The sequence below is a fragment of the Chlorocebus sabaeus genome, chromosome 9, assembly GCF_047675955.1.
Source record: "Chlorocebus sabaeus isolate Y175 chromosome 9, mChlSab1.0.hap1, whole genome shotgun sequence".
Lineage (NCBI taxonomy): Eukaryota > Metazoa > Chordata > Mammalia > Primates > Cercopithecidae > Chlorocebus > Chlorocebus sabaeus.
The window spans coordinates 66,766,116-66,779,755 of NC_132912.1; the positions used below are offsets into that span (position 1 = coordinate 66,766,116).

The 13,640-nt window shown below is 47.5% G+C and overlaps 1 protein-coding gene across 1 annotated transcript; it reads left to right on the top strand.

The window, feature by feature from the left end:
• Nucleotides 1–877: 877 nt before the first annotated feature.
• Nucleotides 878–13,472, top strand: MYOZ1 (myozenin 1). The gene is made up of 6 exons (XM_007963022.3): nt 878–3,860; nt 5,311–5,401; nt 7,403–7,581; nt 10,579–10,828; nt 11,241–11,406; nt 12,965–13,472. The coding sequence occupies exons 2-6, from the start codon at nt 5,329–5,331 to the stop codon at nt 13,194–13,196; spliced, it is 900 nt and encodes a 299-aa protein (XP_007961213.1). The 5' UTR covers nt 878–3,860; nt 5,311–5,328; the 3' UTR covers nt 13,197–13,472.
• Nucleotides 13,473–13,640: the final 168 nt, after the last annotated feature.

Sequence of the window (13,640 nt, forward strand, 5' to 3'; positions counted from 1 at the left end):
ACCAAGACCACCATCAGCTACGTTTGCCGTTTAATCTGGAAAGTGATAATTTTCCTTTGCTTGTTGGGTGTGAGTCACAATACTTTGGTTTGTGCACAAGAATAAATTTATGCCCTATACCTTCTGTTGCTGTTATCTTCTAGTTTTTTTTTTTTTTTTTTTTTTTTTTTTTTTTTTTTTGAGACAGAGTCTCGCTCTGTTGCCCAGGCTGGAGTGCAGTGGCTGGATCTCAGCTCGCTGCAAGCTCCTCCTCCCGGGTTTACGCCATTCTTTCGCCTCAGCTTCCCGAGTAGCTGGAACTACAGGCGCCCACCACCACGCCCGGCTAGTTTTTTGTATTTTTTTAGTAGAGACGGGGTTTCACTGTATTAGCCAGGATGGTCTCGATCTCCTGACCTCGTGATCCGCCCGTCTCGGCCTCCCAAAGTGCTGGGATTACAGGCTTGAGCCACCGCGCCTGGCCTATCTTCTAGTTTTATACCTAAATCCTGATCTCTCCTTGATCTTCTTTAACCCATTCCCTGATCTGATTTCTGATCTGTCTCTATTCCTGTCCTCCCATTTTTCACCCTTTTGCCCTTTGTTCCCAGTTCTTTTGCTCTTTTCTACCAATTCTGTCCTGCTCTGATTTAGCCACCTCCATCACTCTTCTTGGTTCCGTCTCCCCATAGTCTTCATCCAAGTTCTCCCCTTTCCTTCCCTTGCCTCATACTTTCTAGGCAAGGCCTCAGTTCATAAAACTCAGAGAAGTTGGAAAGGCCCTCTGAGCCCTTTGCCATCAATATTTCCTTGCTCCTTAGAGAAAGCAACCATATTAAACAGTCTCTGGGAATTAAATGGAGAGAAAGCAACAGCTGGAGGGGAACGCGGGATGGGAGAAGGAAGAAGAAAGGTGAATTGAGACTACTAAAGAAGGGAGGGCATTAGAGGTAGGTGAGAATTAAAGACTTCAGAGACGGAAAGTGCCATTGCTCCTATTCTGCCAGCAGAGGGCATGTTTGTGCCAATAATCAGACCCAGGCTGCAGACTCTCCCAAGTGCACTATCTCATAATTCCAAAGAAAGATCTCAGAGACCATAGGCTAAATAGCCTGTCTTCACCCACTCAGTCGTTTTGGGTACTCAGTTGAAAGAGATCAAACTTTCAGTTTGTTTTTGTTTTTGAGGGTGAGGGTGGTTGTGATGATGAAGTCACCTTTCGCTATTTATATTTCTTCTTCTTCTTCTTTTTTTTTTTTTTTTGAGATAGAGTCTCCCTCTGTGGCCCAGGCTGGAGTGCAGTGGGTGCAATCTCAGCTCACTGCAACCTCTGCCTCCTGGGTTCAAGTGATTCTCCTGCCTCAGCCTCCTGGGTAGCTGGGATTACAGGCACGCGCCACCATGCCTGGCTAATTTTTGTATTTTTTTTTTTTTTGAGATGGAGTCTTGCTCTGTCACCCAGGCTGGAGTGCAGTGGCCGGATCTCAGCTCACTGCAAGCTCCTCCTCTCGGGTTCACGCCATTCTCCTGCCTCAGCCTCCGGAGTAGCTGGGACTACAGGCACCCGCCACCTCGCCCGGCTAGTTTTTTGTATTTTTTAGTAGAGACAGGGTTTCACCGTATTAGCCAGGATGGTCTCGATCTCCTGACCTCGTGATCCGCCCGTCTCGGCCTCCCAAAGTGCTGGGATTACAGGCTTGAGCCACCGCGCCCGGCCTAATTTTTGTATTTTTAGTAGAGCTGGGGTTTCACTATGTTGGCCAGGCTGGTCTTGAACTCCTGACCTCAAGTGATCCGCCCACCTCAGCCTCCCAAAGTGCTGGGATTACAGGCATGAGCCAACATGCCCGGCCTATTTTTTCTTCTAATTTTTTCCTTGGGTTGGGAGGGGATGGAGGAGGACAAAAGATGAGGGGTCTGGAGGTATAACTGGCCTGGGCAGAAGCCAACTGGGAGGGGATACCTTTTAGGGTCTCCACAGGATGGAAAAAGGACATGGTCAGGAAGAGTAAAGAGTGTAGAAAGGGACAAAGCAAGCTACAAAAGCCAGTTCCTGGTGTACCTGTAGTCCCAGCTACTCAGAGGCTGAGGTAGGAGGATCACTTGTGCCCAGGTGTTTGAGTCCAGCCTGGGCAACATAGTGAGACCCCATCTCTAAAATAAAGAAATAATTTTTTAAAAAGCCAGCTAGGCACAGTGGCTGATGCCTGTAATCCTAGCACTTTGGGAGTCTAAGACAGGAGGATTGCTTGAGCCCAGGAGTTTGAGACTAGCCTGGGCAACATAGCAAAACCCTGTCTCTACAAAACATATGAAAATTAGCTGGGTGTGGTGGCATGTACCAGCAGTCCTGGCTACCTGGGAGGCTGAGGTCGAAAGATTACCTGAGCCTGGGGAGGCTGAGGTTGCAGTGAGCCGAAATTGTGCCACTGCACTTCAGCACAGGCAACAGAGTGAGACCCTGTCTCAAATAAATAAACAAAGCCACTTCCTCAGGTAGCAGCAACAGGGTGGTAGTGGCTATAGCAGAAGTGCTGCCACAGCTGGTTCCAGAATCTAAGCAGAAGGTGGAGGAAGATCATGCAGCTACTGAAGACGGAGCTGGGCAAATGATAGGCTTTCCCCAAGGGGGGCTCTGAAGCTTGTGACCCTGCCCAGAGACTCTGCTGGAACAGTACAAATGGCACAGTCCAGATCCTATGTGGTATGTGCTCCCTTTGAAGGAAATCTCACATAGAAACCTCAGAGAGCCTATATGTGCTTCTCATGGAGAAATCGATGTCTATCCCGCCCAGCAGGTTGAACTGAGCACCTCAACAGCAAATGGAGGTTAAAAGGCAGATCCTGGCTGGGCGTGGTGGCTAGAGAATAACTCCTTAGAGACTAAATCCTGGTGGCGGCTCACGCCTGTAATTCTAGCACTTTGCGAGGCCGAGGTGGGTGGATCATCTGAGGTCAGGAGTTTGAGACCAGCCTGGTCAACGTAGTGAAACCCCATCTCTACTAAAAATACAAATATTAGCCGGGCATGGTGGCAGACACCTATAATCCCAGCTACTCAGTAGGCTGAGGCAGGAGAATCGCTTGAACCCGGGAGGTGGAGGTTGCAGTAAGCCGGGATCGCGCCATTGCACTCCAGCCTGGGCAACAAGAGTGAAACTCCATCTCAAAAAAAAAAAAAAAAAAGGCAGATCCAAGTATTTGCCTTTTCTTAAAACTGCCAGAGCTCAAGAAGAAAGAATAGAGTGAGGCAGACAGAATAATTGTCAAGTATTCCCCACATAATTCCTTTGTAGGAGGTACTGGGTTTGCTATCCAGGAACTTTAAAAGAGCAGTTCCATTGTGAAGACTTCCCTTTTTGTCCCCAAACATAGCGCTTTAAGCCCTCCCTGCCCCAAATACACCCACAGGTCTCTCCACTCTGCCCTGGATTGGCTCTGTGTTGCCCTCAGGGCATGTTCCCCAGACTCTCTCTCTGACTGAATTCCTATCCAATACTTGCTGTCTACTTCCTGTCTCCCTCTCAGTCTTCAGTTTCTACCTAAGTGCTTGTTTGGATATCAGGCTCTAGGTGCAATGTGAAGGGGAGTCCCTGGGCAGACTGATTCCTGGCTCAGACAGTTCAGTGGGGGAATCCCAAAGGCCTTTTCCCTCCTTCCTGAGCCTCTAGGCAAAGAGGGAGGGATCTTGGTTTCAGGGTCTCAGTACCCCCTGTGCCATTTGAGCTGCTTGCACTCATCATCTCTATTAATAACTAACTTCCCTCCCCCACTGCCAGTGCTGCCCCCACGCCTGCCCAGCTCGTGTTCTCCGGTCACAGCAGCTCAGTCCTCCAAAGCTGCTGGACCCCAGGGAGAGCTGACCACCGCCCGAGCAGCTGGTAAGTCTGCAGCTCTATCGTTAGAAAGGTTGGAGCCCACTCTGTTGACTTCTATTTCTGTGTCTACAATTGTGATTCTTGATCCTGGGGGAGTCTCCCCTCTCCTCATCTATGCTCAGCTCCCAGCTGTCCAGTTGGAAGGAGAGGGGCCCAGGAGTTTGGGGGGAATGGAGATGTCGGGGGAGGCACTGGAAGAATGGGAAGGGAGACCCCGCTAAGTCAGTAGAGTTGCAGATGTATTTTTGTGAGACAGGACTTAGAAGAGGACAGCATTTCACTGAGTGCCAACTTCTCTTAAGAAGGGACTGGAGTCTATCTTATCCCAGTTTGTCCCTTTCCATTGCCAGATCCTATTACTATGTTTCTGCCCCACCCCAATTCCCCACTGCTATGATATTGCTGAATTTACATGTGTCGGGATTTGGATGCTCCCTTCCCAATTCCACACCTGCCCCACTCTGGGGTCTGTGGCGAGAGTGATTGCAGGAGCAGGGCCATGACTTCCCGGGCCATGTTCCAGCTGGCCTGATGAAGGAGCAACAACCTCTCCTTCCTATGGAGAGTGTTTTTGGCTGAATCTCTTCAACCCTGGCAGAACATTTCTCTGTCCTCCTGGGGACTGGGGGAAGACTGAAGAGAGACCAGAGCCTGGAATCACAGTCCCAGTCTGATATCCCAATGCAAATAAAAACCTCAAATCATGCCAAGTTGATGAAACCTGGGTGCATTGCCCTGCCTGTATTATTGTTTGTTTGTTTTTTTTTTTTTAAAAAAACACTCCCCACCCCTAGCTATGTTCCTAATTCTTGCACTGACTCTATAAAAAACAGCTCACAACAAGTTGGTAGACAATAGGGGCTGGTGTGCATCTATACTTCCTGTCCTGCATCCCAGGAAAAGAGAAGCCCTAAAGCGCTAGTTTTCACCTTTTGGGGAAATACATACTTCTTTGAAAATCTGGATCAGGCGAAGTGGCTCACCCCTGTAATCTCAGCACTTTGGGAGACAGGAGGACTGCTTGAGCCCAGGAGTTTGAGACCAGCCTGGGCAACGTGGCAAAACCTCATTTCTACAAAAAAAAAAAAAAAAAAAAAAAAATTAGCCAGGCATGGTGATGCACACCTATAGTCCCAGCTACTTGGGAGGCTGAAGTTGGAGGATCACCTGAGCCCAGGGAGGTTGAGGCTGTAGTGAGGCATGATTGTGCCATTGTGCTCCAGCCTGGGCGACAGAGTGCAATCCTGTCTCTAAAAAAGAAAAAAATATATTTTTGTGCCATTGCACTCCAGCCTGGGCGACAGAGTGAGATCCTGTCTCTAAAAAAGAAAAAAATATATTTTTTTGTCCCCTCAAGCCCTTAAACCCAGGTTAAGAAGTAGTGCTCTCCTACAGACACTCACTCTTCCCAGTCCCTGTCCATCCTCCAAGTCCTCCTTCCCACCCTATCCAGGCTGAATCCACCTCCACAATGCCGCTCTCAGGAACCCCGGCCCCTAATAAGAAGAGGAAATCCAGCAAGTTGATCATGGAACTCACTGGAGGTAGGACACGTTTGCGTCTACCTAGTGTGGGACTTCTTAAGAGCATCCCTAACCCAAGAGTCCCAGAAATATATATCTTAGGGTGAACAGACAAGAGAAATTAACTGGTGGGAAGGCGGGTGATGGAGAGTGGGAGAGGGAAAGGTAAGAAGGGTAGGGAGAAAGAGAGAAAAGATTCAACACCTTCTACCCTTTTTACTTCATAATCTGAGACAATACCCTGCCATGTTACCCTGCACAGGTCCAGGACCACAGGACCCATGAGTCAGTGAGGTATATTTGAGGAAGAAAATATAATGGAGACTGGCACAGACTCAGGTCTCAATAAGTGGTTAATTTCCCTTACTTCTTTCCCCAGAGCTAGGGAGCTTGTGTAAGTACTTAAAATGGAAAACTGCACAGGCATGTTTCCTGGGGATGAGCAGGGGTGCATGCATATGAAGAGCTCTTCAATACTTAGAGACTCTTTGGAGCCAGAGCTCACTGAGGGAAAGAAAAGGGAAAGTAGTTAAGACAGAAGTCTGGGCCAGGTGCAGTGGCTCACGCCTGTAATCGCAGAACTTTGAGAGGTCAAGGCTGGTGGATCGCTTGAACTTAGGGATTTGAGACTGGCCTGGGCACATGGTGAAATCTCGTCTCTACAAAAGTATAAAAATTAGCCAGGTATAGTGGCATGCACCTAGAGTCCCAGCTACTCCAGAGGCTGAGGTGGGACGATCGCTTGAACCTGGGAGATGGAGGCTGCCATGAGCTGTGATTGCGACACTACACTCCAGCCTGGGTGTCAGAGTGAGACTCTGTCTCAATATAAATATTACAAATAGGGCTGGGGCTGTGTCTCACACCTGAATTCCAGCACTTTGGGAGGCTGAGGTGAGAGGATCACTTGAGCTCAGGAGTTCAAGACCAGCCTGGACAACATAATGAGACCTCATCTCCATTAAAAAAAAAAAAAAAAAAGGCCGGACATGGTGGCTCATGCCTGAAATCCCAGTACTTTGAGAGGCTGAGGTGGGCCGATCACCTAAAGTCAGAAGTTGAAGACCAACCCGGCCAACATGGTGAAACCCTGTCTCTACAAAAATAGAAAAATTACCTGGGCATGGTGCCGAGTGCCTGTAATCCCGGCTACTTGGGAGACTGAGGCAGGAGAATCACTTGAACCCAGGAAATGGAGGCTACAGTGAGCTGAGATTGCACCATTGCACTTCAGCCTGGGTGACAGAGCAAGTCTCTGACAAAAAACCAAACAAACAAACAAACAAACTCTGTCTCAAAAGTAAAATAAAATAAATAAAAATGTAGGCTGGGCGTCGTGACTCACGCCTGTAATCCCAGCATTTTGGGAGGCCGTGGCTGGTAGGTCAGTTGAGCTCAGGAGTTTGAGACCAGCCTGGCCAATATGGTGAAACCCCGTCTCTACCAAAAAATATAAAAATTAGCCAGGGATGGTGGTGCAGGCCTGCAATCCCAGCGACCCAAGAGGTTGAGGCAGGAGAATTGCTTGAACCTGGGAGACAGAGACTGCAGTGAACTGAGATCACGCTATTGCACTGTAGCCTGGGTGACAGAGCAGGACTCTGTCTCAAAACAATAAAAAATAATAATAAAAAATAAAAAATATGTATATATATGGCATCTGTATTTACACTCCACATAAGATTGGCCTCTGGGCTTTTCCTGATGCCATGCTTTCTCCAATGGCCTCCATCTATGATGTTCCTTTACTCCTTTTGCTCTGTACCCCATGCCCATGCCTCTTTTACCCCATTGGCCTCTCCACTCTAGTATTCCCATTATCTTCACAATGCACCCCAGTTCCCATGCATTCTCTCCAAGTCCCAGGAAATCAAAGTCCCTCACAAACTAGACAGCATTTGTTCCCCTAAATGATCTCTGCCAGGACACACATTCACACTTAGTTGTGGATGAGGTCTGCATTCTGAGCCCAGAAAACCCTACTTTTCTCTTTCCCTTGATTCTTCTTTGCCTCCCTGAAAGGTGGACAGGAGGGCTCAGGCTTGAACCTGGGCAAAAAGATCAGTGTCCCAAGGGATGTGATGTTGGAGGAACTGTCGCTGCTTACCAACCGGGGCTCCAAGATGTTCAAACTGCGGCAGATGAGGGTGGAGAAGTTTATTTATGAGAACCACCCTGATGTTTTCTCTGACAGCTCAATGGTGAGTCTGAAACTATCACTGTCTCAAAGCCTGGTGCCTGTTCTGACAGCTTATTAGTAGGCCCTGAGCCTCCAAAATGCAGTCAACATCCCCTCCCTGAAAATTTATAAATTTGTTAAACCCCCAGATATATTGAGCCCTCAGCAGCTCCAGGGTGAGTTACAGCCCACCTCTGAAACCCAGTTACCATCAAAGAGCCACTGAAGGATTGGAGAATATCACACCCTTAGGGAGAAAATTCCTTCCTAGTAAGGGTAAGTGTTAAAGATAGGTTGCCAGATAAAACACAGGATGCCCAGTGGGGCAGTCTTGTCTTGTATTTTGAAGTTGAGATATACAGTGAATAATTTTTTAGTAAAATATGCTCCATGCAATATTTGGGACACAAAGTTTTAAAAATATTTTAGAAAGAACATAAGGCAGCCGGGCATGGTGGCTCTCACACCTGTAATCCCAGCACTTTGGGAGGCCGAGGCAGGTGGATCATCTGAGGTCTTTTGAGACCAGCCTGGCCAACATGGTGAAACCCCATCTCTACTAAAAATACAAAAAATTAGCTGGGCGTGGTCGTGGTGCCTGTGATCCCAGCTACTCAGGAGGCTGAGGTAGGAGAATCACTTGAACCCAGGAGGCAGAGTTGCAGTGAGCCCAGAATGTGCCATTGCACTCCAGCCTGGGCAACAAGAGTGAAACTCTGTCTCAAAAAAAAAAAAGAAAGAAAGAAAAAAGAAAGAAGATAAGGCAAATAATAAAATTGAAATTTTAAAATACAGAATACCCAATTAAATTTGAGTTTCAAATGCACAATGAACTCTTTTTTAAATATGTCCCATGCAATATTTGGGACATTAAAATAAAAATACAGGATGTCCACTTAAATTTGAATTTCAGATGCAAATGAATGATTTTTTAGTATAAGTAAATCCCATGCAACATTTGGGGCATATCTATACTAAAAAAGTATTTGGGTCAAGTGTGATAGCTCACACCTGTAATCCCAGCACTTTGGGATGCCAAGGCAGGAGGACTGCTTGAGTCCAGGAGTTGGAGACCAGCGTGGGCAACATGGCAAGGCTCTGTCTCTACAAAAAATTAAAAAATTAAAAAGTTAGCTGGGTGTGGTGGCACACACCTGTAATCCAGCTACTCTGGAGGCTGAGGTGGGAGGATGGCTTGAGCCTGGGAGGTAGAGGCTGCATGAACATGAGCCATGTTCATGCCACTGCACTGCAGCCTGGGTGACAGAGACTCTGTCTCAAAAATATATATATATTTGTTGTGCATCTGAAATTCAAATTTAATTGGTATCCTGCATATTATTTGCTAAATCTGGCAACCCTAGAAAGAGTTAATTGAGTTTCTACAGCCATCTCCCATTTGAGCCATTCTTTCATTTAAAGGGTCAGTCTATTCCTAAGGAGCCCCAGGTGTGGAGACTGAAACTGTCCTTCAAGATATATTCTAGTCAGGCTCCTTCTCCAAAGAAAGAGGAGACTGGAGAGAGGCCAGGCACAGGATGGTATAGCTGAGGAAGAGGGACCTTCTCCATTTCCTTTCTTCCTTCTCCACCTTCTCTAAGTGTCTGGGGGAGAGTGGAATTAGATGCCTGCATGGGGCCAGGGGCAGAAGTGTCTGTCATTGATCCTCATATAGGAGCAGAGTAAAAGTGCTGAGCTGCTCATATCTAACTTTAGGAGGCCAAAAGCCCTCTTCTCTGCCTGGGTCTGGTTACACTGGGTGGAGCATTGGGGTGTACATGGTGGGATGGCCAGGAGAGCCTCCTGAAGAAGTTGGTGGGGTTATTTTTAGGCTTTGGGTTTGAATCTAATGTTGCCCTTTTGGCCACCCTTCCCCCCACCTGCTACAGTTTCAGTCAGGAAGTCCTGGTCCAACAGGCACCAAGAGGAGAGAGGGAGAGAAAGAAGGAGAGAGAAGAGAGTTCTGACTGTTGGACAAGCTGAGGAAGGGAGGAGGCAGAAATTTCTCTGGTCCTTGTAATTAAGACTGGGTTCTCCATGGCAACCCCATCCTCCCAAATTCTAGTTGGGGCCGCGCACAGCTCATGCCTGTTATCTCAGCACTTTGGGAGGCTGAGGCAGATGGATCACTTGAGCCCAGGAGTTTGAGACCAGCCTGGGCACATGGCAAACCCTGTCTCTAGGAAAAAAAATTACAAAATTTAGCTGGGTGTGGTGGCATGCCGGTAGTCCCAGCTACTTGGGAGGCTGAGGTGGGAGGATTGCCTGGGCCAGGGTGGTGGAGGTTGCAGTGGGCCGAGATTGTGCCACTGCACTCCAACCTGGGGTGACAGAGCCAGATTCTGTCTCAAAAAGCAAAATTTTTTTTTCATTTTTTTTTTTTTAAGTTGGGCAGGAATCTTGGTCTTTTTTGACTTGTTAAGGATGAGAAAGGGGAGCATGGAGAATGCCCTGCCCTTACCCTAGGTATAACTGGAGGAAACGAGCCAAGGGGGTCCTACCTCTTAAGAAGAGTTTAATTCAGGCCAGGTGAGGTGGCTCATGCCTGTAATCCCAGCACTTTGGGAGGCCGATGCAGGCGGATCCCCTGAGGTCGGGAGTTTGAGACCAGCCTGACCAACGTGGAGAAACCCTGTCTCTACTAAAAATACAAAATTAGCCAGGTGTGATGGTGCATGCCTGTAATCCCAGGTACTTGGGAGGCTGAGGCTGAGGCTGGGCACTGCTTGAACCCAGGAGGCGGAGGTTGCAGTGAGCCGAGATCGTATCATTACACTCCAGCCTGGGCAACAGGGGTGAAACTCTGTCTCAAAAAAACAACAAAAAAATCAAACCAACAAAAAGAAGAGTTTAATTCTGTCAGTCAGCCCATGTACTACCCATCAACTGGAGGGGGAAATCTCAGAAAATTCAGGGTCTTCTTGTTAGACACTGTTTCTGCCTTTGCTAAACATACTTCTATTTTTGTATATTTTCCATACCCATTGCTAACCTTCCCCTCACTTTGTCTTCTTTTCAGGATCACTTCCAGAAGTTCCTTCCGACAGTGGGGGGACAGCTGGGCACAGCTGCTCAGGGATTCTCCTACAGCAAGAGCAACGGCAGAGGCGGCGGCCAGGCAGCGGGCAGTGGCTCCGCAGGACAGTATGGATCTGATCAGCAGCACCATCTGGGCTCTGGGTCTGGAGCTGGGGGTACAGGTGGTCCTGCGGGCCAGGCTGGCAGAGGAGGAGCTGCTGGCACAGCAGGGGTTGGTGAGACAGGATCAGGCAAGTACACCTACCCAAGAGTAATGTGTTTGGTCCCTAGAGCAGAGTTGTCCCAGGAATGATGTCTACACTGGGTGTGGGGAGCAGAAGAGCCCAGTTTAAATATCTTAATATTAAATATAATAATATCAGTTTATCATAAATATCTTGGTGAATTCCCTGGGTCCAGGAGTATATAGAGATGTGTCTATTCTACCCAGAAGCCTTGTTTTTCCATTACCTTCCTGGCTTTTTGGATTCAGTCACAGATCTGCCCACAGACTATCATTATGCCACAGACTATCATTATACCAGGATATTATATCTTTAGTCCCTGGCTCCTGCAATTTCCCTAGTGTAGAGATGTGGGATTAACTTTCATTGGCTACTAACTGCTATTATTTGACTGACTTTTCTCTCTCATGGCTACCAGGAGACCAGGCAGGCGGAGAAGGAAAACATATCACTGTGTTCAAGACCTATATTTCCCCATGGGAGCGAGCCATGGGGGTTGACCCCCAGCAAAAAGTGGAACTTGGCATTGACCTGCTGGCCTATGGGGCCAAAGCTGAACTTCCCAAATATAAGTCCTTCAACAGGTAGGGGTGGTGAGGAAGGAACCAGATGCATTCTAATGTGAGACAGTGTGTCTTTAGTTAGGATGGAGACTAATTCAAATGTTTCAGAAGGCGGTTAAGGAAAGATGGCAGGGATATGGGGGCGCTAATCAAAGGCCCTGCTCTTTTCATTCTATCTCAGCTTCATCATAGCGGTGTGATGAAGGAAAAATTTGCTGGGAGGTAGATTTGAATTCTAGTTCAATGGTCATCTATTAGCTGTGTAGGCATGGGGAAATCACTCTACCTCTGAGCCTCGGTTGCTTTGAATGTTAAATGGGAATAATATTTTACATGTCTGAAGGCCTGCTGAGGCTCTCTTCCAGTCAAGGTTAGGATGCCATTATTCTCCCTGTAATATGATTCTATTTCCTTATACTCTGATTTATTTATTTATTTATTGAGATTCAGTTTTGCTCTTGTCGCCCAGGCTGGAGTACAGTGGCATGATCTTGGCTCACTGCAACCTCTGCCTCCTGGGTTCAAGTGATTTTCCTGCCTCAGTCTCCCTAGTAGCTGGGATTACAGGCGCATGCCACCACGCCCAGCTAATTGTTGTATTTTTAGTAGAGATGGGTTTTCACCATGTTGGCCAGGCTGGTCTCGAACTCCTGACCTCAGGTGATCTGCCTGCCTCGGGCTCCCAAAGTGCTGGGATTGCAGGCATGAGCCACCATGCCCGGCCACCCTGCTTTAGATGGCCCTAAGTATCTGTTCTTTTGGATTAGGCTTCTCTAACCAATGGAGAGGAGGTCTGTGTGAAAGGATAGGGAAGAGCTAGAAAGGTGCTCTTGTATTTGGTCCTAAGGAACCTGGATTTTCCAGGCAACATTAATTGCTCTCAGCCAGGTCATCCACTATCCACTAGGGTTGGAGGGAGGGGGTCTCTACATTGTAATTTTTTTTTTTTTTTTTGAGACAGAGTCTTGCTCTGTTGCCCAGGCTGGAGTGCAGTGGTGCAATCTTGGCTCACTGCAACCTCCACCTCCTGGGTTCAAGCAATTCTTATACCTCAGCCACCTGAGTAGCTGGGATGACAGGTGTGCACCACCATGCCCAGCTAATTTTTTTTTTTTTTTTTTTTTTTTTTTTGTATTTTTAGTAGAGATGGTGTTTCACCATGCTGGCTAGGCTGGTCTCAAACTCCTGGTCTCAAGTGATCCGCCCACATTGGCCTCCCAAAATGCTGGGATTACAGGTGTGAGCCACTGCACCTGGCCTTTCTATATTGTCATGTAAGGTGACCTCAGACCCTTGGGTCTATAGTATTTGGGGTCACTTTCTCTGAAATGCTGGTCTGGGTCACAGCTATCCAAGAGTCTCTATTTAGTACACACTAGAGTCCTTTTCTCATTATTAGCTTTGGGGAAACAAGCTAACCAGGAAGGCAAAATGGGATGCTAGGGAAGAAGAAAGAGTACAGATGCAATCCCAAACTAGAATTCCCAGACTTCCCTATTCTCAAAGAGGGTAGCATCTCATGATAAGGCTCTGTTTCTTTTGTTCTGATTCTTAATTAAATAATGTGTTCCCTTCTCAGGACGGCAATGCCCTATGGTGGATATGAGAAAGCCTCCAAACGCATGACCTTCCAGATGCCCAAGTTTGACCTGGGGCCCTTGCTGAGTGAACCCCTGGTCCTCTACAACCAGAACCTCTCCAACAGGCCTTCTTTCAATCGAACCCCTATTCCCTGGCTGAGCTCTGGGGAGCCTGTAGACTACAACGTGGATATTGGCATCCCCTTGGATGGAGAAACAGAGGAGCTGTGAGGTGTTTCCTCCTCTGATTTGCATTGTTTCCCGTTTCTGGCTCCAATTTGGAGAGGGAATGCTGAGCAGATAGCCCCCATTGTTAATCCAATATCCTTATGGGAATGGAGGGAAAAAGGAGAGATCTACCTTTCCATCCTTTACTCCAAGTCCCCACTCCACACATCCTTCCTCACCAGCTCAGAGCTCCCCTTCTACTTGCTCCATATGGAACCTGCTCATTTATGGAATTTGCTCTGCCACCAGTAACAGTCAATAAACTTCAAGGAAAATGAACTCATTCTTCCTCTGATATTTGAGGGCAGATGAAAGCTGAGGCTAACAAGGCACAGAGACTAATTTAAGCCAAATACTAAACATTCATTATGCAAACTTTAAGACAGACCTGAGCTCCAGTTGCTTACACACCTACACCCATACCCACAAAACCACATTCATATTTGT

Coding starts and splice junctions, on each gene's coding strand:
- MYOZ1 (XM_007963022.3), top strand. CDS start 5,329: ATGCCGCTCTCAGGAACCCCGGCCCCTAATAAGAAGAGGAAATCCAGC. Junction 5,402..7,402: donor GATCATGGAACTCACTGGAG/GTAGGACACGTT, acceptor CCTCCCTGAAAG/GTGGACAGGAGGGCTCAGGC. Junction 10,829..11,240: donor GGTTGGTGAGACAGGATCAG/GCAAGTACACCT, acceptor CATGGCTACCAG/GAGACCAGGCAGGCGGAGAA.